At 35.1% G+C, this 27,261-nt stretch overlaps 2 protein-coding genes and 1 long non-coding RNA gene across 4 annotated transcripts in view; all 3 read left to right on the forward strand.

The window, feature by feature from the left end:
- LOC127849299 (uncharacterized) lies at positions 1–26,346 on the forward strand. The gene is made up of 6 exons (XM_052382020.1): positions 1–117; positions 11,198–11,311; positions 19,888–20,001; positions 20,852–20,965; positions 24,407–24,520; positions 25,175–26,346. The coding sequence occupies exons 1-6, from the start codon at positions 18–20 to the stop codon at positions 26,344–26,346; spliced, it is 1,728 nt and encodes a 575-aa protein (XP_052237980.1). The 5' UTR covers positions 1–17.
- Positions 17,346–19,113, forward strand: LOC127849341 (uncharacterized). Its single transcript, XR_008034856.1, has 3 exons — positions 17,346–17,441; positions 18,290–18,403; positions 19,049–19,113. It is a non-coding gene; the product is annotated as an uncharacterized LOC127849341 (long non-coding RNA).
- LOC127849308 (uncharacterized) overlaps positions 26,343–27,261 on the forward strand; it is a 5,865-nt gene continuing 4,946 nt past the window's right edge. For both annotated transcript variants that reach the window (XM_052382030.1, XM_052382037.1), the window contains exon 1: positions 26,343–27,141. In XM_052382030.1, coding sequence (XP_052237990.1) covers positions 26,466–27,141 — 676 coding nt within the window. In that variant the 5' untranslated portion in view covers positions 26,343–26,465. The remainder of the gene's footprint in view (positions 27,142–27,261) is intronic.

The following is a 27,261-nucleotide window of genomic DNA, read 5'->3' on the forward strand; positions in this document are numbered from 1 at the left end:
GTACCGGAGTGGTGACTATGCGTCTGAGCTTTTACTTAGACGGTGCGGACGTTAAAGGATACAACGTGTGTACAGAAGCAAGGGCACCGGAGGAATTTGAACCCATGGTTCGAGAAGGTAACATAAGTCGTATGCTACAATGACTTATGTGATTGATGACAAAACTTGACTTATAACATTAATGCAGTATTTAAAACAATTTTATGTTACTCGAATATAAATATAAAATCCACTTCCAATCTTTCGGTCACCAAAATAGTTTCCTATTTAGTAAACAATTGAAAAGTCAATAAAACAATTACTCAGGTTGTCAAATAAGATTAAGTTCAGTAGACCACTTAACCATTTCTCACATCTTTAAATTAATTAAAGGTCACTGAACAAATTGTTCACATTCAAACAATGTAAACAATTTTATTAAGACAAATAAGCATATACATATTTTAAGCAGTGTAAAATCATTTATATTCGCCGACATGACATTTCGTATATGTTTATGTTTATGTTTTTTGCGAACACGTTAGTACGTGGATTTCTGATTCAGAAAAAATATACTTCCTTGTCAGTATTTTTCCGATGTGTTTTTGCTAAATTCGTGGATCGATCAGCGCAAAATATCGGCAAATACGCAATCGTCGATTATAACGCTCCGTAGAAAATACCGTTATTAGTTTAATTAACTTATATAACACACTGGATTGGTGATTGGCACTCAATTCGGAATATACAAGTGATGATTAGAAAATATCATCAATTTTGTATATCGTCATGTATTTTTTACTTGTTATTTTTTGTTGCGTGAAATTCACCTGCTCTCAGATTGGAGTAACAGGTAAGTCAAAGAAATTCATATGGCTTACAAAACGTGCGTTTTATCAATTGAATTTAACCTTATTGTTGCAAGGTCATTAAGTACTTGTAATATAAACAAAATAATGAAATGAATTAACGATTTTTAGAAAGTGTATATTGTATTTACTAGTAAGAATTATTTACATAATTCAATTGACCGATGGGGTTGGTGTGGTGGGGGTGGTGGTGGGGGGGGAGGGGGGTAATAAGGGATAAGAATACATCAATCGATTACGTGTTTAATCGAGTGGACAATCAATCTTATTACTTTGAACAGGTTTAAAAAGACACAGCTAATATAAAAAAATGTATTACCTATTATAAAAGATGTATATAAAAAGTGCATTATTAAAATATTTCAAGACAAGTCCTTACATTAACCTGAACCCTTAGCATTGGACAAACAAAATATGTAATACTGATATTTTTTCTCATTTCAAATATGGGAGAACTTATCATGCCAGTTGGTCAAAGTATACAAATATGATGTGTTCCTCAAGCAGTAATATTACTTTATTATGAACAACAATCGATAAGGTTGATTAGTTTATTAATATTATTTTTATGATGATGATGATGATGATGATGATGATGATGATGATGATGATGATGATGATGATGATGATGATGATAATAATTATAATAATAATAATAATAATAATAATAATAATAATAATAATTATTATATTTATAATTATTATTATTATTATTATTATTATTATTATTATTATTATTATTATTATTATTATTATTATTATTATAATCACGTAACTGAAAGATTATAAATCGTTACCCAGCAAAGATTTAAGAATCTCATGATCATGTGTCATTTTCATTGATTCTTTAGACTAACTTCCTCTTCCTCTTAGATATGAATCTCTACCGATAGAATGTCATGCCGATCAATAGGGCTTTTGCTAATGATCTTCCGACTAGACATAACTTTAATACCCATGTTAATTATTTTGGTATTAAATTACAAACACAGTGTACAATCTAAAAACGGTTTATGCATTATTGAATGGCACACAACACAAGACTAATGCACCGTTCAAAGCATTTATAGAAATAAACCAGTGTCGAGTTTCATTCACCATGATATTTGCGATTATGATTCGTATAAATCTGTTTATAAATTACATGTGCTAGACTTATCAGAGTTGTCTGATCATTGTTCGACATATTTCGATATGAAATAAAATCAAATGATCATTGTGAAAATACTTAGCTTTCAGGTGCGTGAAGTTGGCACTGACATCGACAATCGACATTCGAATATCGAGCTGGGACGAATGTCGAGCCAGCTTTGACATCGACATTCGGCACTTGTTCCGAATATCTAGCTGGGGCGAATGTCGAACCCGATCTGACATCGACATTCGGCACTAGTCCCATTGTGTACACACCGGTGTGACAATAACGTAGTGACGTCACCATCTATGTATAGAATGACACTAGTCCCGAATATCGAGCTGGGGCGAATGTCGAGCCAGCTCTGACATCGACAGTCGACAAAAGTCCAGAATATCGAGCTGGGACGAATATCGAGCCAGCTCTGACATCGACATTCGGCAAAAGGCCCGAATATCGAGCTGGGGCAAATGTCGAGCCAGCTCTGACATCGTAATTCGGCACTGGTCCCGAATATCCAGTTGGGGTAAATGTCAAGACAGCTCAGACATCGACATTTTTCCGGCACAAGTCCCGAAAATCGAGCTTGAGCGAATGTCGAGCCAGCTCTAACATCGATAATCGGCACTAACCTCGAATATCGAGCTGGGGCGAATATCGAGTCACCTCTGACATCGACATTCGGCACTAGTCACGAATATTGAGCTGGGGCGAATGTCGAGCCTCCTCTGACATCGACATTCGGCACTAGTAACGAATATTGAGCTGGTGCAAATGTCGAGCCTGTTCTGACATCGACATTCGGCACTAGTGGAGCGAATGTCGAGCCAGCTCAGACTTCGACATTCGATACTAGTCCCGAATATCGAGCTGGGCGAATGTCGAGCCAGCTCTGACATCGACATTCGGCAAAAGTCCCGAATATCGTGCTGGGGCAAATGTCGAGCCAACTCTAACATCGACATTCGGAAAAAGTCCCGAATATCGAGCTGGGGCAAATTTCGAGCCAGCTCTAACATCGACATTCGGCAAAAGTCCCGTCGATGTCAGAGCTGACATCAACATTCGCCCCAGGTCGATTATCGGGACGTTTGCCGAATGACGATGTCAGAGCATGGCCTAACATTCGTCCCAGCTCGATATTCGGGACGTTTGCCGAATGTCGATGTCAGATATGGCTCGACATTCGTCCCAGCTCGGTATTAGGGACTTTTGCCGAATATAAATGTCAGAGCTGGCTCGACATTTGCCCTAGCTCAATATTCGGGACCTTTGCCGAGTGTCGATGTCACAGCTGACTCGACATTCGCCCAGCTCGATATTCGGGACTTTTTCCGAAGATCAATGTCAGAGCTTGCCCCAGGTCGATATTCGGGTCTTTTGCCAAATGTCGATATCAGAGCTGGCTCGACATTCTTCCCAGCTCGATATTCGGGACTTTTGCCGAATATCTATGTCACATCTAACTCGACATTCGCCCCAGCTCGATATTCGGGACTTTTGCCTAATATCAATGTCCGAGCTGGCTCGACATTTGCCTCAGCTCGATATTTGGGACTTTTTCCGAATGTCGATGTCAGAGCTTGCTCGATTTTTGTCTAAGCTCGATATTCGGGATATTTGACAAATATCAATGTCACAGCTTGCTCGACATTCGCACCAGCTCGATATTCGGGACTTCTGCCGAATGAATGTCGATATCAGAGCTGGCTTTACATCCGTCCCAGCTCGATATTTGGGACTTTTGCCGAATATCAATGTCAGAGCTGGCTCGACATACGTCCCAGCTCGATATTTGGACTTTTGCCGACTGTCGATATCAGAGCTGGCTCGACATTTGTCCCAGCTCGATATTCGGGACTTTTGCCGAATTTCGATTTCTGAGCTGGCTCGACATTCGCCTCAGCTCGATATTCGGGACTAGTGCCGAAGTCGATGACAGAGCTGGCACGACATTCGCCCCAGCTCGATATTCGGGACTTTTTCTGAATGTCGATGTCAGAGCTGGCTCGACAATTGCCCCATCTCGATATTCGGAACTTATGCCGAATGTCGATATCAGAGATGGCTCGACATTCGCCCCAGCTCGATATTCGGGACAAGTGACGAATGTCGATGTCAGAGCTAGCTCGACATTTACCCCAGCTCGATATTCGAGACTAGTGCCGAATATCAATGTCAGAACTGGCTCGTCATTCGCCCCAGCTCGATATTCTGGACTTTTCCGAATGTCGATGTCAGAGATTGCTCGACATTCGCCCTAGCTCGATATTCGAGACTTATGCCGAATGTCGATGTCAGAGCTGGCTCGACATTCTCCCCAGCTTGACAGTTGAATGTCAAATGCCGATGTCGATGTCATTTCCAACTTCACGTAACTAACATCATATGGCATTTTATTCTATCATGTTAGAATCAACTAAAAGCCACATACTCGCTACACTAAATAACATAAATTACTTGTACTACTTCTATACTAACTTTCTAACTAAAAACGTTATTTACATCATATGGCATGCTATTAAACGTCGATACAACAGTTTTACAAAGTCAGTTAGAATTTTAACAATTTAACAAATACAAGTTGTAAACATATCTCTTATACCTTTTGTTTTCCTAAAACGAAGATGAACAAACGTTGAACACTCAAATGCAATGCATGTATTGTAAACGTATTGACATAAACTTTAAAGACAATATACTACCGGGTATTATCGACGCCGTATTTTGTATAGCAAATCTTTATATCATACTATAAAGAAATTGTTGAAAACACGATTTATGAATGGTGTTATTTTAGGATAAGTTGAAATTGATAAAAAGACTTTTAAAAAGTTGATCTATAAAGACTGGGATTTTAAGTCCGTATCGTTATAATAACTGGAACAATGCCATCTTCATTGTGTTAATATCGATAAATACGCAATCGTCAATTATAACGCTCCATCGGAAATACCCGTAATTTGTTTAATTAACTAATTTATCCCATTTTCATTGCGACATTGACGGTATAACACGTTGTGGAATATACTTGCTTGTATTCAACACTGTGGAATATACCTGTCGCGTGCACGGACTACTTTTTAAATGACGTCATGCGATATACGCTAAAATCAGGTCGATATTGTTTTATTTGGTTTATTGATCGAATTATAAGGTCAGCCGTTTAAATAAAATGTGCATATGTTGCAGAAAAATATATATATATGACATATTCACCAAAAGAAATGTTGAAATAAAATATAAAATTACACGATTTTTGTTTTGTATTTTTTTATTTATATTTACTTTACCACTGAATGATTTTTCATAAGAAACAAAGTCGACAAAACTTAAGCTTCAAAATTATACGACTTTCAACCTTTTAATCTAGTCATATGACATAATTTTTCGCCATCCGTATAATGAATCAGATGATTGATGGCGTCATAAAATGACATACTTATTGCGTCATTTTCCCCATTTTTTGACGATTTATTATAAACGCGACTTATTTCACATGTTTTCTACATGTACTGTATGTCGACATATCTGAATTGTCAATTGATCACATTTTCCTTATTTCGTGTAATGTGCATTGTTTATAACCAAAGCATATACTTTTGACATTTAACTTAAATATTAAGAATGTACAACAAGCCATACACATATCGCACATTTCATGAATAATCTGCTATGTTTGCTTTCCTATTTCACGTTAGGCATAGAGCTGTGTAAAGTATACGATGGTAAAAATAGCACTACACTGGAATTGGGAACGTCCCATTTTGTACACGGGTATTTTCTACTCATTTATCTGTTGTGTACTGGAATGTTTTCCATTCTTTGTGTATTTATATATTAAATTATTTTCTCGTACAATAAGGGCACTTACCATAGATAAATAAAACAGTGTGCAAGTTTAAACATAATTATGTTTGTATGCAGAAATCTGCAAATGCAACCGAGTTTACCAACGGCTATTATTAGATAAACTGCTCCGGTTCATTGGAACAGCAGTAATGTAGAGTACATGACGTAGCGTGTGACGAAGAAGAAAGTTTATCGCGTTCATAAACTCATTTGAATAAAGTGATAGAATGGCATAAGGGTCTTTATTTAACTATGCTAAAATAATGATTAAAGACCCTAGATGCAAAATCGTCAATTATTGAGTTAAATGGATTATTAGATGGATTTTAAAGGATAATTAAAGGTAAGATACTAGTTCTTACGTGTTTTGATTTTTGTTTGTACTTTTGTCGTTCCCTCAATCCCTGTTCTCGGGGAAATGATTTTAACATGGGCGCCATTGATGCATCGGATCACACATGGCATACCCACAGCATTCTATAAAAACACGTTCTGCGTGTCCTTAAATTCGTCGTTCGAAGTCGGAAAACGTATTGCCCTGTATATTTTGTCAAATAAAGTGTCAGTCGCTGCGATTGTCTGTTTACTCGTCAAAATTGTCAAGGTCTTCGATAGCTAAAGAAACTTCAGCGTACAGTTTATTTAGCATTGACAGACCTGTACAAAGTCGCGCCAGTCAATAATCATAAAAAGCGACATTTAAAGTTATGGTAGCCAGAACTAGGTCGTCGATGGTGTACATGTATGTTGACATCGACAGCATTTTGTCAGGAGCAATCGCCGCCATATTGGATTTTGATCATTTTCTTTCGAAAATAAAATGAATTATAGTAAAGTAAAATCTTCTTTTCGCGGTCGTAATGTGTTAAAATTCGCATACTGCGTAAAATTGAATGTAGGCACATGGTTATATTTTTACTTGTTTTACAGTTTCTGTGTGAATTTTTTAAAGACTATTTTGCGTACTAGAACAAATACATGTATATCACTACGCATGGTTACATTTGTTAGATTTTAAGCGCTTTTATGACTGAATTAAAATTATTGTTAAGGTTATTAGATCTATTTATGTTAAATGTCACGTTGAAAAAATCAAATGGGATAAATAGAATACTAGGATTAGCGTTGAATACAGAGAAGTTTATGTTGCTCGGCTCGAACACCGAAAGCGCTCGCCAAGGCTCGCGCTTCCGGCGTTCTAAGCCTCGCAACATAAACTTCTCTGTATTCAACGCTAACCTAGTATTCTCTATATAACACACTGGATTAGTTATTTGCTTTTCTAGCATTGAATAATATACAGGCGACGATAAGAATATCTAATCAATGTATAACAGAAGGTATTTGGTGTTTGTTATTTTATGTTGCGTGAAATTCAGCAGCTCTCAGATTGGAGTAACAGGTAAGTCAAAGAAATTTACATGGTTTACAATAATTGCATTTTATCCATTGTATATTAGCCCTTTCGTTTTATGGTATAGTATTTGTTATATAAACAATAGAATCATCATCATCATCAACATTCCTTTGCCCGGTCTGGCCGTTTGGGGGGTGGGGGGAAATAAGTGATTAGAATACATTCATTGATCTATTACGTGTTAAATCGAGCGGGCTATTAAACTTACTACTAGTAAAATGTTCAAAAAGACACAGCTTTAAAAGAAAATATTATTACCTTCTTTTTAAAGATGTTGATACAGATTGTGCATTATAAAATTATTTAAAGACATTACATTAACCTTAACCCTAGCCCTTAGAATTGGATAAACAAAATCGCTAACACTTATATTTGTTTTTTCTTATTTCTTATTTTGACGCCGCAGTCCTAAAATGGACACACTTATCATGCCCGTTGGTCTAAGTATACAAATATGCTGTGTTCCTCGAGCAGTAATATTAATTTATTATGTACAACAATCGATAAGGGTGATTAGTTTAATAATAATAATAATAATAATAATAATAATAATAATAATAATAATATTATTATTATTGTTTTAATAATAATAATAATAATAATAATAATAATAATAATAATAATGATAATGATAATGATAATAATTATAATAATGATAATAATAATAATAATAATAATAATAATAATAATAATTATTATTATTATTATTATTATTATTATCATTATTATTATCACGTTACTAAAAGCTTATAAATCGTAACCCAGCAAAGATTTAAGAATCTCATGTTCATGTGTCATTTGCCATGATTCCTTAAATTAACTTCCTCTTCCTCTTAGATATAATGTCATGCCGACCAATAGGGCTTTTGTTAATGATCTTTTGACTACACATAACTTTAATACCCATAGTAATTATTTTGGTATAAAATTACAAACACGTTGTACAAACGGTTTATGCATATTGAATGACAGGCAACAAAATGAACATGTGCCGTTCAAACTATTTGTAGAAATAAACCATTGTCGAGTGCATTTATTATGATATTTGTGCGTATAATTCGTATGGTATGAATCTGTTAATAAGTTACATAAAGTTGACTTATCCGAGTTGTCTGATCATTGTTCGACATATTTCGATATGAAATGAAATCAAATTATCATTGTGAAAATACTTAGCCAACGTATACAGTGTCGTGGCGTCCTTCCAAAAACGAACCGTTTTTGAATTTCGATGCTATGTGAATACTGTTAATTTACACTGGTATGTTTTGTGATTAATTCTGCGATAAGAGTGAGAGCAGGAAAGCTATCCAATAGTTAACGCCTCAAATGGTTTGCATTGACAATAGCGAGGCGCTGACTCAAACTTTGATCATTTAACTAGTGTTTTTGGTGGGCTCCTTAAACAACTTGAACTCGTTCGTCTACACGCGTCACTGAAGGTTTGAACTTCCTTTGTTGGCCTATATTTGAATTAGGAGGATTTCGTTATCGTTGTCCCTCAACCCCCCTACCCCCCCCCCCCCCACACACACACACAAACCCCGGCCAGGCTGGTCAAGGGAATGATGATTATGATGATGGTGAGTGTTTTGTTTGATAAACTTACTTCATCGTAGTATATTAGTTTACGGTAACAATGATATCCCTCGTGATCGTGCTTTTGGAGTTGCGTCATTACTATTTTGCACTGACTCAAAGAATATAATTTTGAATAAATCAACTAAAAAAATGTCAGGTGAAAATGCTATCAATACGTGTATATTTTAATAATAGTCGTTATTTGGAAATACTATATATGATATAGCATCGTCATGATTGTTGAATTTTTTTTTTGCTTCCAAATGTTAATGTAAATAAATCAAAAGTATTAATTTAAAAAAGCGTACAGAAACTATATCTAAAGAAACTAATATTTGTATTTATGATATTTTTTATATAATTTAGCCAAAGTCCTTCATCTTGATTATATTTAACATATAATGTTGATATGAAAAACTCTGTTCAATATGTACACGCTCATTTGAAGCTAATTGGAACTTAGTATCTATTTTAAATCAAGTGATCTTGGGCATAAAAACAAACCTGTCACAATGTGAAGCTTTGGCTGCTCCAATAGTTGTGTATGGCTATTAAATTTTGAGTGTATACTATTACGGATGTTAACAGATTACATGGCTGATGTTTTCATTGACTAATTGGGGTTAACCTGCAAACGCCAAATCATGCTGTCTTAGGAACATAAGGTCGTTTGTCTATTTCAACTATGTGTAAATCAAGAGAAAAAATGTGTGTTTTTTTTAAAGAAAAATATAAATTCACCAATGTATTATATATATTCCAATGTGTCCACTATGCCTATACTGAGTTTGGTCAAAGCGAACTTATAGAACCGTTGAGCATCTACATTTAAACAATGTGCGGCTACACTTTTGTTTAGCGAAATGAAGTATTTTCCTAGAATTAAATGTAACTTTTATGTAGGAAAGACATAAGTCATTCAGTCAATGCCTAAATTTCACTAGTTTTGTATGTTTAAAACTTATTCGCTAAACAAAATTATTTATTGGACATAAAACAAACAGTTTGAATAATTCAATCAATAAGCCCGATTGCGACAATCAAGTGAGTACATTCAACGGTATTGGTTGTTAGACACATTTATGCTGTTATTGTATAATGAATATAATTCATTATTTTATACCTTATGATAAAATATGACATTTCTGTAGTAAAATAACAAAAGTGAAAATAAACAAATAGTTATTTTCACCGGTGAAAATAACAAATTTTCGGAACTACCTTTTCTATTGTTAGATTATCATATTAAGATTTACTTCAAGATTTATATATATTTTGTATGATCACGAGTGAATTGAAAACGATATTCCATCGAGTCCAACACATTTTCTTTTTATTTTATTTTTGTTCACCGTTTATTAACATTGTAAAAGAGTTTCGCTTGTATAATGACGTCATTGTGTGTAGGAGGCACGCCACGGGAGAAAGGGTAACTTTTCAGCGAGAGGGAAACAGCTGTTAATTATTTTCTTGAAAAAGGAGCATACAAGAAACAGAAAATGTGTTCATGTCAGTGTAAGATCGTTTGTTATTTCACTCGTGATCATAGAAAAATAATATTTTCACGAGTGGCTAACGAAAGTACATACGATCTTAAGGACATATATAACTTACTTATTACATATTTACTGTATTGAAGTATACACAATTATTTTTTGCCCTTTTGGTATTCGATCACACTGCAAGCAACACATTTTCTTTAAACGTAAGTTGTAAGTACAATAAATTAATAAATATACATGAGAGTAGCTTGAAAGTCAACCGTGTGTGTATCTTACACCATACAAATGAAACTGCATACACATAAATCAGGAATTGTTTTTCATAAGTATGGTGAGAGTACGTCATTTGAATGCGTTATTAGAGCTAGATGATAGTTGTTTTAAATTCTTTAATGGATATTTGCTAAACTCTTATAAAGAAAGTAACATTCGCTGATAGACCGAAGCTATTGATTAACACGATTCATTTTAAAGGTATTTTATCCAGAGATTGAAACCGAATAGTAGTGTATGCTTACAAGGACACTTACATATATATGTAAACCTGAGTTTCATAAATGGGTAAATTCAAGAATTGTAAGTAAACGGTGTAAGCATCGACTCTTGTACTGTATTCATTTATTCACATAAAATATATGTATTGTCAATTGAAATTGCAAAGTAAGAAAACAAGTTGAGCCACGTCCATTTATAAACATCAATTATGTAGAAGAACTTCTTTGTCCTCACATAATGCATCCTTATGCTCGGAAGGACCTACAAAACTTCAAAATACGCAATCTCGCAAACTTAAAATACGGTCATCTTAAATAAAGTGTTACCTACGTAATGTACGAAATTTCTTAGGCGTTTTCCAATTCAGATATTAACGAATGTGCATCGAACCCGTGTAAAAATGGCGCCACGTGCGAGGACAAAGAGGCCGGATACACGTGTGCTTGTGTGGCGGGCTTTACAGGCAACTCGTGTGAGACAGGTAAACTGATATGATTGAATGTTCCAGTGTGGTATGCATTACATACTATTTAGCACAAGAGAATACCGAATTATGGTCTTGTATACATATTTACCCCATAAGCAATGGTTTGCAAACATGATTTGGTTGAATGAAACAAAGAATAATTAATTATTTTAAATAGTTTACAAATCTGTGTTAAACGTTTTTACAAGAAAATCGAAGACGAATTTTGTCAAATTTCATATCTGTCAGCGTAAACGTAAATCGTAGCTCTCTCAATAATTATAACAAAAGTTCTCCATAGACTAATTTCTATCTAACACTACTTGCCCCAATTAAGTTTCCCAAACTTAAAAAAAGTATAACTAAATGAAGTGGTTATTTTTTGCATACAAAGTACCTTGGCTGGTGGATGCAAGGATAAGATCAGTATAAATCATACAAAAAATAAAAATGTGTCCGTAAGACACGGATGCCCAAAGATCGCTATTCTGTCTGACATCTATATTTCAGAAAGAATTAGCCAAAATATGGAGATTCACATGCCCACACGCTGGTCAATATGCTTGTAAGGTTTCAGCCCGTGTGTAAGTTTTGAGTTACGCGTCACGCAGATTAAAGCTGATAACTTCGCTAAGACGAAGCCATAATTACGATAATGTACAATATTCCCTAAGCAAAATACAAAGGTATTCAACTTCAATGGCTGGTTAACATTTTTGTGAAGTTCCAGCTCTTTTTCAGCAGCACATTTTTAAATACGGGCTAAACACTTTTATGAAAAAAAAACACACGCGAAAACAGCGGTTGTTTGAGTAAAAATCTGAATCCAAAATAGAAAGCACAAGTTCACAAAATGGTTAATTTTATTTAAAACGTTTGAGTCATCTTGCAGCAATACTTTGTAAGTTACGCGTGCCAATAATTGAAAACTTGAAATGATTTGTTGAAATAGAGCCATAACTCCGGTATTATCGGAAATTTCCGAAACAAGGAGGAATGACTCGCGTTAAGTAAAACACCTGCGACTAATATACGAGGTGGCGCATGTTCACATGCTTGTTAACAAGTTATTAAGGTTTCAGCCCTCTTGCAGCACTTGTTGTAAGTTACATGCGACACAATTAAATACAATTTGCTGAAACGGGGTGATAACCGAATTGAAAATATCCCAACCAAAATATAGAGTTTCGCAATTTCGCTTGTTGGTAACGCCTAACAAAACAAAGCGTACGGACGTAATAATAGACGGATGATACGAAGCGAATTTATATAACCACTACCACAATGTAGGGCATAAACACGTTATTTTATCTGAATCTTCCATAAATAAAACATGTTCAGATTTTTTTTAAAACAGAGCTTTCTAAGTTCAAGATGAATTGTGCGATATCATGATAAAAAATGTGCCTTACGTTTGTCAAGACAAAGATTCACAACGATTTGGATTTGATACGGTAGATTGAAAAAGAAATTAAGAAACTAGAAAAAAATGTTTTCCTTTGACAAGTACTATATGTAACAACAAAAACAATGTATCCAACGCTTTTATGCAGTGCTTTCTTTATACATACAACATTATCACAATAATTATTTATTATGTCTTTCAGATGTCAATGAATGTTCATCTAATCCATGTACAAACAGTGGCACATGCGTTGACCAAGTGAACCACTTTGTATGCGTCTGTGCGCCTGGTTACTCAGGAGCAACATGCAATTTAGGTAAAACAAATGCATATTATTTTTTCTTTAAATCTGATATATTTATTACCAATATTTTACACGAAATGGTCCATTCATGCGAGTATTATGCTATTGTCATTACACTTTATTCAAGGACGCAAGCATTAGGGATTGCGTATGTTGTGCGTTGCATTAATGTCAAATTTACCACACCATAAATGGTTGACTATTAAGAAATCAACAACTCACTGATTTATGATGAACAATATAACATAAATATCTTATAGCAAGAAATTGCTCGGGTTAGGTTCTAGTCAAACCCGCGAACCGTTCAAACGAAATATTCGTCGAATAACTCAAATAACGTCGCTTACAGTGACTATTTACGCGAAAACAATTTATTGACACGAGTATTACATTTAGAACAAAATTAATTTCAATCAAATATCGTGTATGAAACGTAACTTTTGCCAACATATGCTGATTATTATTCACGTGCACATATAACACACAAATACAGCGCATATAGTAGATTGGTGGAATTAAGGTTCAGGATAAATCACTATTAAAAATGTTTTTCGCTCTACACCTCATATAAATAAAACATATTCGGAAAACAATTGAAAAGGAAAACAGAGGATTCCGCTCAATAAGTTGAACGTGAATCGGTCAATAACATTATAAAAAATGTACACATAGTTTGTTAAGGCCAATATTCGGAATTTATACGGGAAGATCGAAAGAAGAGAGTTGGAAAACAAATGTTCTCCTGTCACGCTACACATACTTTGATTGGGTGAGGGAAAAGTTAACAGCCCGTGGCTTATGATATTGATTATTTTACATGGATAAAAAGATTTGCCTTTGTAAAACATTTGTACGTTTCGTACGTTCGTGCATGTATTTATAATGTTTTATGCGTTTACAATAACACAAAGCTAACCATAACGACGGTTCATATGATCATATTTACATTCACTCTAAATACTCTTAATTTTCTGTAGAAAAATAAACGAGTTCATTTTGCTTAACCCGAAAGCCGGCAAAACCGCCTTCGAATGCGGAGCTTCTAAAATCGGACCAATGGTTTCAAGACGCTGACGCGTAGTTATACAGTGCCCAGTACCGTGACCGCACTGCTTTTGTAAATATAGTTACAAACATGAATAAACATTATCCGTTTGTTTACTTTTGTTTCTTTGATGTTTCATTTAAAACAAAAGCAAAATTGAAAAATAAATAAATTTATAAACAACTACATTAAATAAAACCTTTAAATACATAAAAACCGCAACTTGTATAAATAAAAAAAGACATTTAAAATATGCATGTCATTTAAAAAACCGAATGTAAATCGTTTTTCTGCAGCAAGAGTCAAAATTTGCAGGCATAAGAATGGCGGAATTAAATGCAAACTACGGAAACTTCGATTTAAGATCGTTTTATGATTCTTTATCTGATTGATATAATGAATATTTGGCAACAATTGATCTTGGCGATTTGTTGATAAACTCGCTTGAAAATAACATTGTAAAATTTAAAGAAACCAGCCAATCAGAGACAGAGGTTCATGAACAGGACAATGAGTGTGTCAAAAATGAGACTGAATCTAATTATGAACCTCAGAAAAAAAGGTCGAGCAGAGGCGGATATTGATAGCTTAGAGACAAAGCACCAGTCTACAGCTACTAAGAAAAACACACAATGGGGCATTAAGTTGTTTCAAGGTATGATATAACAAGTTTTAATAATTTAAAATAAAAATCACACTTTATATACCTGAAACCGTCCGTTCAATATCAATCCGTTTCACAAAGGAGTTTGGTGATTATAATTATGCACCAGTATAATTATCAAAATGTCTTCTCAATATTTTTACAAGAAGACAAGTCAACATCATACAAGTGTATACAGTACCTTTTAAAGTCCTTTTTTTATTACAGCTATTTAAATAAATATTTTACAGAATATTCATAAAAACGAGGTTTGTGATATAGGAACTCATCTTATAAGTTGTTTACAATTTATAAATTTGTTTCTGAAAATAAAATACCGTTCTAAAGATAGCATCAATGTGCCCCTTTAATCTGACAGTTATTGGTTCAGTATCAGATAGAGCATTAAAAATACCCTTTAAGACCTGTCGGGAATGCAACCAAAGTGTGTGTTTAAAAGAAATAATTTCCTAATTTTTATATAAAATAAATACTTATATTGTGTCCATTTTTCAGACTGGCATCAGGAGGTATATGGCGGGAACTTAGATTTCGAGACAGTGGGGAAGGAAGATTTGTTTGAAAAACTGCGCAAGTTTTTTTGCGAGGCCACACCTAAACCCAACGAAAAAAGAGAGCAGTCACTGACAGAGCACCACAGGAATGAATACCACGGGAACATATTGGTCAATATCAAGAGCGCCATTAACAGGTATCTTAAGGATATCTGCAGAAACAGTTTGTACGGAGCAACCGCACTCTTGATGGGTTTCTCAAAAGCAGGACAGAAGCTGGGCTGTCAAGGCCTACACAGCATAAAGAAATCCTGACAAAAGAAGACCTGGAGAAAACAGCAACCTATCTGCAGAAGTATGAAAACACTCCAGTTATACCATGAGAAGCAGCATGGTACGTGATCGCAGTGCATTTTGTTACAAGGGGCATGTCATTTCACCATCAACTAAGGAAAATAGCCTTGACTTCAAATGGGATTCAGACTCAAGCAAACAGAAAAACCACCAAGGGGGTGAAGGGGGGGGGGGCAAGCTCAACGAATACCATGTCTGAAAAGCGAATCTATGCAACAGGTGAATGTTTGTGTCCAGTGAAGATTCTGAAATTATTTGTTGAAAAACAAAGTTCTAATGCAACCATGCTCTTCAATCAATTTGACAACAACGCCGTTCTTCACACAGATTTATCAAATACATGTTTCACAGAGAAGCCATTAGCAAAACGGTCTTTTGAAAACTTTATGAAGAATATCAGCACCAGTGCCAAGCTCTCCCAACGTTACACTGGTCACTGCTTGCGAGCGACAGCGATCCAAGCCATGAATGATGTTGGCTATGAAGCTCGTCACATCATGTTCATGAGTTCATACATTCGTGGCTGCAATAGTACACAGAAGAAGTCGATGAGCACCCTGTCAGCTCTAACAGAACCTACATGTAAATCAGCAAAACAGCTCTTCAAGTATCAATCAGCCACATCTTCGAGCGAGCAAACCGTGAGACCAGGCCTAGAAATGTAGATACAGGACTTGCACAAATTGGATGAAATGTCTGCAAATTCTCAATTAGTGCAAAGCAATGAACACAAATATTTGCAGCATGGAACTCTTTAGGTTTAGGGGAGATTCATTGAGCAATTGCACTATTGACATTACAAAGCCACATTAGAATAAACACAATATGTTTTCTCTAGAATGTGTTGACTATTAGATCTAGCAGTTGAATATCAAAACAATTAGATCTAAGACAAATTTAAAGTTTAATAATTTAAGTTTTTGAACTTGACAGTTACTAGCAAGTTAAAAGTTGAATAAACTTGTTCCAATCAAGTTAAAGGTTGAATAAACTTGTTCAATTGTTTCAAAATTTAAAATGAGTTCCTTAAACTTGTTTGATGTGTTGAATAAAATACAACTGTAATAAATTGCAGATGAAATAATTAACTACATTGGCTTGAGATACTTTTTATCAACGCTCCAATTGTCACCGACATTCACGAATACACAATGAATGATTGGATTATGCTTTATTATGTAAAATATCAACATTAAAATACTTGAACAGAGATGTAAAAAATAGTTTATCCTAGTTTTACCCCTGGAAAAGTAAAATCCGTATATATATATATATATATATATATATATATATATATATATATATATATATATATATATATATATATATATATATATATATATATAAAATTAATCCAGAACACACTCTCTTCCCACTCAACTTCTCAAGCTGATGTCAGGTGACCGCGACATTCTTGTCGCGTGTTTGCTGATCGACTGTTATTAAAAGTAAAAATGATGTATGAAATCGTCGAATTCAATTTTATCTGTGTTACGAACTATTTATCTATAGACAGCTTGATATTATACGTTCAAAGAAACATATAAATAGTACAACTTAAGAACTGCTTTTCTTCGCACAGGAATAATGAATAACACAACCTTAAGGGGCGGGTAGTAGCTGTTCCCGAAACTAAGATTACAACAGGTGTTGCCTCCCTTAAAGCATACAATTCTGAGTTTGCATACAGAAAACATTTATGCAACATTTTTATAGAGTGCTTTCTTTGTTCATGTACTACATTTATCGCAAATATTATTTTCAGATGTCAATGAATGTACATCTAATCCTTGTACAAATGGAGGCACATGCGTCGACCAAGTGAACTACTTTATATGCGTCTGTGTTCCTGGATACTCAGGAGCAACATGCAATTTAGGTAAAACAAATTTGTATTTTTTTAATTATCTGATATAGATATTACCAATATTTCATAGAAATGATCTATGCATGTGAGTGGTGTGCTTTTGTCATAACACTGTATTCAAGGACGCACGAATGTTGGGATTGCATTTGTTGTGTGTGGCGTCTATGTCAAATTTTCCAAACCTAAAACTGTTTTGACATTTAATTCAACAACTTACTTATTTATAATGAACATTGAAATATTTATGTCTTGTAGCAAAACATCGCTTATGAATATAACATCGGGTAAGGTCTATTTTACAGCCACGAACCGTTAAAAAAAGTATTCGTTGAATAACTTTAATTACAACGCTAACAGTGTAAAAGGACATTTTACGCAAAGACAAATGTATGGGCATGATTATTAAAATTAGAAAACCAATTATTTCAATCAAATATCTTGTATGAAACATAATTTTTGCCAACATATACGGACGATTATTCACGTGAAAATATAGAACACAAATACAGCACATGTAGTAGTGCCTAAGGTTGGGGTCTTAAATGTTCAGTATATATCACTTTTGAAAATTAAAGTTTTCGCTTTACACCTTCCATAAAGAATAATATTTTTGAAATGATTTGAAAGGAAAAAGATAGGATTCAGCTCAATAACTTGAACGTGAATAGCTCTATAACATGATTGAACATGTATACATAGTTTGTTAAGGCCAAGATTCGGATTTAATACGGAAAGATCTAAAGCAGAGATCTGGAAAACAATATTTTTCTGTCAAATGTTATATGCAACAAAGAAAAAAAACACATCGATGCTGTGTGTGGTTTCCATTTTCAAGTGAAACTCAAGCATATTATTTTCAGATGTCAATGAATGTACATCTAATCCATGTACAAATGGAGGCACATGCGTTGACCAGGTGAACCGATTTGTATGCGTCTGTGCTTCTGGATACTCTGGAGAGACATGTGCTTCAGGTAAAACAAATTGTATATGATTCTCATTACATAAAAATTGAAAATATCTCATATTAGTAAGTCACAATCATATCTTATTTAAGATTGAAGTCCATTGTTCTGGTATGTTTGGTATAACATTAAAAACAAATGTAAGTTCATTATTTTAAATGTTCATTTTGTTTACCTTATTAATCCGCAAGATCTTAAAATGCCGGAACATAATATGGTTGTTTGAATGAAAAACAACGGCTACTTGTTGGTGAGGGGTGATAATTCAATGTATGAAGGAAAATTTCGGTAATTACCGATTAATCACTACAAAGTAATTGTCATTTTACAAGTACTTGCCAATATAAGCTTACTCATCATTTAGATATAAATTAAAAGCACATACAAATATAGTAAAAATATGTAATTGTAAGTGGTTAAAGTGGGTTTAGTCGGTGAGGGTTATTTCTTATCATCTTTTTAAAAGGTTTAGCATTGTTAACCGGAATTCACCATGGCACCGCGCGAAAATCGAAGTTATACATAAATTTACTTGTTTGCGACCTGTATAATAAAACAATAGTTCCCTCACAACCGATATCTGAGTTCCGTTACTAAATCCTATACAACAACCGTTTAACTTTTTAAATTAAATTTTGTGATGATTATTCACAGGGCCAACCACATCGGTAACAACTCCCGCTCAAACATGAAGTACTACACCCACCACAATAAACAACATTACTCCAACAACAATCAACACAATCGGCATCACTACTCCCACCGCCATCAACACCATCAACACCACTACATCCACCGCCATCAACACCACTACTCTCGCAATCATCAACACCACATCTACCACCACGATTAACACCACTACTTCTACCGGCTCCAACACCACTATTTCCACCATCAACACCACAACTAACACCACCGTCAACACCATCAACACCACAACACCCACCACCATCAACACCACTACTTCTACCGGCACTAACACAACTATTTCCACCACCATCAACACCACAATTACCACCACCATCAACATCATATCTCCCACCACCATGAACACCACTACTCCCACTAGTTTCAATATCACTTATTACCCAACCATCAATACGACTTATCCCTACACCATAAACACCACTGCTTCAAACCGCTTGCACCAATAGTTTTACTTACTGATGCGCATCAAAACGAAGCGTTTGAATGGAGTAATAGACGGATGGAACAGTGCGAATCTATATAACCCCAGTCAAAATGTGGGGGAAAGAACACGCTTTATGCTCCACACCTTCCAAAAATAAAACATTTTCATAACAATTATGAAATAGGGCTTTCTGACGTGAGAATGAATAGCGTGATATCATGGTGACGCATCTGTCTTAAGTTTGATGCGACACCGATTCGGATTTTATATGATATGCATGTAAAAACATGTATGCAACATTGTTATGCAGTTCTTTCTTTTCATGTTCATGTACAAAATTTATCACAATTATGTCTTTAAGATGTCAATGAATGTACATCTAATCCATGTACAAATGGCGGCACATGCGTCGACCAAGTGAACTACTTTGTATGCGTCTGTGTTCCTGGATACTCAGGAGCAACATGCAATTTAGGTAAAACAAATTTGTATTTTTTTAATTATCTGATATAGATATTACCAATATTTCATAGAAATGATCCATTCATGTGAGTGGTGTGATATTGTCATAACACTGTATATAAGGACGTACGAATGCTGGGATTGTATATGTTGTGTGTGGCGTCTTTGTCAAATTTACGAAACCTAAAACTGTTTTGACATTTAACAAATCAACAACTTTCTGATTTATGATGAACATAAAAATATAAATGTCTTGTAGCAAAACATCGCTTAGGAATAGAACATCGGGTAAGGTCTATTTTACAGCCACGAACCGTTAAAAACGTATTCGTTGAATAACTTTAATTACAACGCTGACAGTGTAGAAAGACTTTACGCAAAAACAAATTTATGGGCAATAGTATTAAAATTAGAACAACAAATATTTCAATCAAATATCTTGTATGAGATATAATTTGTTCCACTATATTCCGATTATGATTCAAGTGCAAATATAGAACACAAATAGAGCACATGTAGTTGTGCCTAAGGTTGGTGGCTTAAATGTTCAGTATACATCACTATTAAAAATTAAAGTTTTCGCTCTACACCTTTCATAAAGAATAATTATTCTGAAAATATTTGAAAGGAAAAAGATAGGATTCCGCTCAATAACTTGAACGTGAATAGCTTTATAACATGATTGAACATGTATACATAGTTTGTTAAGGCCAAGATTCTGATTTTATACGGAAAGATCTAAAGCAGAGATCTGGAAAACAATATTGTTCTGTCAAATGCTAAATGCAACAAAGAAAAAAAACCCACATCTATGCAGTGTGTTCTTTCCATTTTCAAGTGAACATCAAGGATATTATTTTCAGATGTCAATGAATGTACATCTAATCCATGTACAAATGGAAGCACATGCATCGATCAGGTGAACCAATTTATATGCGTCTGTGCGCCAGGATACTCAGGAGCAACATGCAATTTAGGTAAAAAAAATACATACACTTTTGAAATATCTTATATAGATATTACCAATGTGTAATATAAAATAATCCATTCATGCGAGTGTTTAATTAAGTAATCAACAACTCACTGATTTATGATGAACATTAAAATATAAATATCTAAGAGCAAGAAATCGCTTGGGAAGAGAACATTTGGGTAGTTTCTCGTTTAAAGGCACGAACCGTTCAAAATAAGTACTCGTTGAATAACTTAATTAAAAGCGCCCACATTGTAGGAAGACTATTTGTGCGAAAACAGTGTATGAGAATGAGTATTATGCTAAGAACATTATTTAGTTTAATAAAATATCCTGAATGAAACATAATTGTTGCTCAAATGTCTGATGATTACGTTCACGTCCAAACATAGTACACAAATACAGCGCATGTAATAGCGTCTAAGGTTTGTGGATTAAAGATTCAGTATAAATCACAAATGAAAATACTGTTCTCTCTACACTTTCCATAAATAAAACTTCTTCTGAAAAGATTCGAAAACAACTGTGGATTCCGCTCAATAACTTGAACGTGAATAGCTCTATAACATGAGTAACTGTGTTCATAGAGAATAATAGGTTAGTGATGATTATAGATCAGGTTTATCATGCGAGGCTTAGAAAACAAAAAGCACGAGCCTTGGCGAGTGCTTTTTCGTTTTCGTGCCGAGCATGATAAACCTGATCTATAATCAACACTGACCTATTATTCTATTTATCCCACTTTTTATTCAGTAAACTTTTTTTTATTTAAACAAAATAAGTTTTCTTGAGTGTTTGTCGTACTTTGATAATGACTGTAGTGTAACCAACGTCAGTGTATTACTCCGCGTTCCAAAAATAACCGCTGATCAAATAATATTTTTTTTTTAATCAGAATATCGTTCTGTAACAAAGTGTCGAGCGTTATTAATTACAATTTTAATCATATTGAATTGCAAATCTTTAAGTTTTATGATATCAATATGACATTAAGTTGTTATATACAAGGAACTACATTTGTTTACAACGTAGCATAACACCACACACAATTCACTTTCGATATCAAACTATCGAGTCGATCACGAGGTGCACAATATTTGCTTCTTTGTTATAATATGTGGTTATTTCGTGTCGAAATAACAAAGATTACATGGATTTAAGCTAATTATATACATAATCATTTTGAATGTTGAAAGTGGCATCAAAGAATTGTGAGGCAAAGTTGTTCGAACTAGAGAAAGACATTTGCTGGTGAAGTGACTGGGTGGGGCGTACATCAAGATCAACTTGTTCGACGGTAGACAGTGGTTGTCTAGGCTGCATTTCGGCGGATGTCACCCTTTATGTACCAGTCCCCTTATGTACCACCCCTTTATGTACCACTATCTGACCCTTTATGTACCATATATATAATATATAGAGAGAAATAATATATGGTTTAATATGAAGGTGTGTTAATAATGAAATGTATTTTGTGACAAATTATTTATGAATTTAGACTTATATATTGCCATAGATTATATTTTATGCCAGCTTGTGTGTCAGTGACTGTCTTAGTATAATTTATTAGCCCCAGTAGTAATAAATGATTCATATTCTTACCTGAAATTAAAGTATATTATAAAAATCCATTTGTCACTATCTTATTCTGACTAAGTCTAACTAAAATGTTTGTATTTCCTATTGTATAGTTGAAATGTGATACTTTGAAGAGAAGAGATAATGACCTTCATTTTCAAACTGTAAAAAATAAAATTATTTCCTTTTTTAATCATGTTTAGAGAATGACCTTAATTTTCAAGCTGTGAAAAATAAAATAAAAATCCTTCTTTAATCATGTTTACAAAAAAATTAACAGGTGGTGTCATTAAAGGATGTCTATTTGTGGTATAAATAAAGTTATTAGCTACCTATGTAATTACAAAATTATCATGTTCATTTTCAAATAAAAAATCAAAGGGAGGATAAAGAGAAAGTTTTCACAGGTTATCAAGTAATTAAGGTAAGTGTTGTTGCTCAATTGTTAAAGTGTGTATATATGCTGGTGATATTCAGTATGTAAAACCAAACCAACATCATGGCAGACATTATTTTTTCTTGTATTGATTGTGGTACCAATATCATTGACGATGATGAAGCTATTTCGTGTGATAAGTTAAATTATTATATAATCCTGTATGAAATAAAATAATTTTGTAGCCCAAAAAAAGGGAAAAAACATACTTTATATAAATTATTACAATGTCATTATAACATTTTTTTTTCATTTTGTCACAGTGCTTATTGATTATTCTATGATTATAAGAGTAATTTAATTCAACATTAAATGAATTAATTTTTATTTTCCTACTTATTAATGCCCATTCACACTGCTATGAATGAATGGACAACACCTTCATAATATATAGGTGGTACATAAAGTCTCAAAGTGGTACATAAAGGGAATGGTACATAAGGGGTCACACCCCATTTCGGCCATAGTTTCGGTGCATGAAGGTGAACAAGAGGAATCTGTTGGATTGTTACATTTACTGGACTGAGCAAGAATGAACACTTTTGCTGCTGTTCAACAGATATGTTGGAATAATTTGTTATGGACTGGACATTTTTGTGCCCTGTTATGGCCATGGTTTCAGTGGGTGGAATGTTTGCATTTCGAAGTTTTTGGAACAGGAATTTGCGAACTGAGTGGTTCGTTATTCTCTTGTGCTTGAGAAAGCCGGCGTCTTTTGCCATGGCCTTCAGCATCTGACCTAACTTGTTGACACCCAATTGTTGACGCAAGAATCACCGGGATGCAGTGTCATTTGTGCGTATTGACAGGTAGAAAAGATGCTTTGAAGAAAAATCAGATGGACGCATATCCGAGTACAGCTTGTAAATTAACACCGGATTTCTTGGTCAAGACGATTGTTTTCTACGGTCAAAGGGGAGCAACAACAACAGAACCTATTTGCATAGTGTTAAATTTACCTAATACTAGGTTTTAATGACAATATATGACCAAAATAAACACGTTTTTTGCTACTTTTCTTTGTTTTAAGGTCATTAAGATTGACAAACATTTGAGATTGTTTTTATTATTGATGCACTTGGCAAATACAGGTGACGAGGTGCGTGGGAAAAAGTACTCCCGGTTCGGCAGTTGATGACGTCATTTCGTGCCATTGATTATAGCCTTGCCGTTGATTATAGATGAAATTTAATCAACGGGGCTTTAATCAACCGATTTCGCTGTAAAAGTGGGAAAAAATAGTTTGTTAAGGCCAAGATTCGGAATTTGTGCGGGAAGATCGAAAGCGGAGATATTTAAAACAATATTTCTTTTTCTGTCATAATACCATAAACAACAAAGAAAAAAACACACACATAATTTAAAAAAAACTTAAATGCAGTGTGTGTTTTTCGTTCTCAAGTGATCATATATAAAGTTTATGTTTTTTAGATGTCAATGAATGCACATCTAATCCATGTACAAGTGGAAGCACATGCGTTGACCTTGTAAACCGATTTGCATGCGTCTGTGCGTCTGGATACTCTGGGGAGACATGTGCTTCAGGTAAAACAAATTCTATATGATTCTTACTAAATAAAAATTGAAAATATCATATATAATTTTGTTCTTTCATTAGTCACAAACATACCTTATTAGATTGAAATCAATTGTACTGGTACGTTTTGGATAAAACATAATAAAACATTATTTAAAATATTGATTTTGTATACCTTATTCGTCCGCAAGATCTTAAAATGCCTGAGAATAATATGGTTCTTTGCGTGAAAAATAACGGCTTCTTCTTGTTGAGGAGTGATAATTCAATGTATGAAGCAAACTGTAGGTAATGACCAATTAAATAATACAAAGTAATGGTCATTTAACTAGTACACACCCATGTAAGATAAGTCATCATTTTGCTATAAATTAAAGGCACATACAAATATGGATAAGATATGTTATCGTAGGTGGTTAAAGTGGCGTTTGTCGGTGTGGGTAACTTCTTACCATCTGTTAAAAATGATAAGCATTGTTAACAGGAACTCACGATAGCATTGCTAAAAAATCGAAGTGATACATACATTTACTTTTTTCCGACCTACATAATAGAATAATAGTTCCCTCACAACCGATATATGAGTTCAGCAACAAAATCCTATACACTTTCGCAACAACCTTTTAAATTGTTTAATTTAATTTTGTGATGATTATTCACAGGGCCAACCATATCGGGGGCAACTCCCACACAAACCAACACCACTACGACCACCACAATCAACAACACTACTCCAACAACAATCAACACAATCGACACCACTACTCCCACAGCCATCAACACCATTACTCCCACCGCCATCAACACGACTACTCCCACAAGCATCACCACCACATCTACCACCACCATCAACGCAACTACTTCTACCGACAATAACACCACTATTTCAAACACCATCAACACCACAACTACCACCACCATCAACACCACTACTCCCGCCATCATCAACACCACTACTCCCGCCACCATCAGCACCACATCTCCCACCACCATCAACTTCATTACTTCTACCGTCAATAATACCACTATTTCCACCACCATGAACACCATTACTCCCACTAGCATTAACATCACTAATGACCCCAACATCAACACGACTACTCCCTACACTATAAACACCATCATACACACCACTGATCCCACCACCATCAACACCACTACTCCAATCACCATAAACACAACTACGCCAACCACCATCAACATCACTACTCCCACCACCATAAACACAACTACGCCAACCACCATCAACATCACTGATCCCACCACCATCTACACCACTGATCCCACCACCATCAACAAAACTACTCCCAACACCATCAACACAACTACTCCCACCACCATCGACCCCACTAATCCCACCACCATAAACAACACTGATCCGACCACCATCAACACCACTGATCCCACCACCATCAACACCACTGATCCCACCACCATCAACACCACTGATCCCACCACCATTCACACCACTGATCCCACCACCATCAACACCACTACTCTCACCACCATACACACAACTACGCCAACCACCATCAACACCACTACTCCCACCACCATCAACACCACTGATCTCACCGTCATAAACACCACTGATCCCACCACCATCAACACCACTACTCCCACTACCATAAGCACAACTACTTACCACCACCATCAACACAACTACTCCCACCACCATCAACACAACTACTCCCACCACCATCAACACAACTACTCCCACCACCATCAACACAACTACTCCCACCACCATCAACACAACTACTCTCACCACCATCAACACAATCTACTCCCACCACCATCGACAGCGCTAATCCCACTACCATCAATACCATAACTCTCACCACCACCAACACCACCCAATCCACCACATTCAATACCACTACTCCCGCCACCATCGATACCACTACTTCCACCACCATCAACACCACTACTCAAACCACCATAAACACAACTATGCCAACCACCATCAACACCACTAATACCACCACAATCAACACCATTAATCTCACCACCATCAATAACACTACTCCAAACACTATCAACACCACTACACCCACCGCCATCAACACTATTACTCTCACCACTATTTCCACCTTCATCAGCACCATTAATCCCACCATTATTAACACCACTACTTCCATCACCATCAACACATCTAATTCCACCGACATCAACACCATATCTCCCACAACCATCAATACTACATCTCCCACCACCATCAACACCACATCTTCCACCACCATCAACACCACATCTTCCACCGACATCAACACCACTTCTCCCACCGACATTAACACCACTTCTTCCACCACCTTAAGTCCCACTTCTCCCACCACCACCAACACCAATTCACCCACCACCATCAACACCACTACTCTCCCCACCATCAACACCACTACTGCCACCACAACCACCACCACCACCACCACCACCAACAACAACAACAACAATATTTCCACCACCACCAACACCATTAAATCCACCACCATTAATACCACTACTTCAACAATCACCAACACCGCTATTCCCACTATCGTCACGACCGCAATGACGACGACATTGCCTCCTGTCACTGAGACTTCTTCTATTGCGTCTACCATCTCCGCAACGACAGCGCTGACGACAACCGGTAATGGAAAACACAGAGTGTCTTACGTTTACTATTTTTTAATATTATTTCTGAATAAATAATATTATAAATTGGCATGTTCAAATATGTTAAAAATATATTTTGTGTTGTAAACAACCT

This window comes from Dreissena polymorpha, chromosome 1 (assembly GCF_020536995.1).
Source record: "Dreissena polymorpha isolate Duluth1 chromosome 1, UMN_Dpol_1.0, whole genome shotgun sequence".
NCBI classification, from domain to species: domain Eukaryota; kingdom Metazoa; phylum Mollusca; class Bivalvia; order Myida; family Dreissenidae; genus Dreissena; species Dreissena polymorpha.

Excerpts from the sequence above, each read along its gene's own strand:
- LOC127849299 (XM_052382020.1), top strand. The coding sequence starts at position 18 with ATGCGTCTGAGCTTTTACTTAGACGGTGCGGACGTTAAAGGATACAAC. Across the intron at positions 11,312-19,887 it reads AGGCAACTCGTGTGAGACAG|ATGTCAATGAATGTACATCT; the intron begins GTAAACTGATAT and ends TATGTCTTTAAG. Across the intron at positions 20,002-20,851 it reads AGGAGCAACATGCAATTTAG|ATGTCAATGAATGTACATCT; the intron begins GTAAAACAAATT and ends TATTATTTTCAG.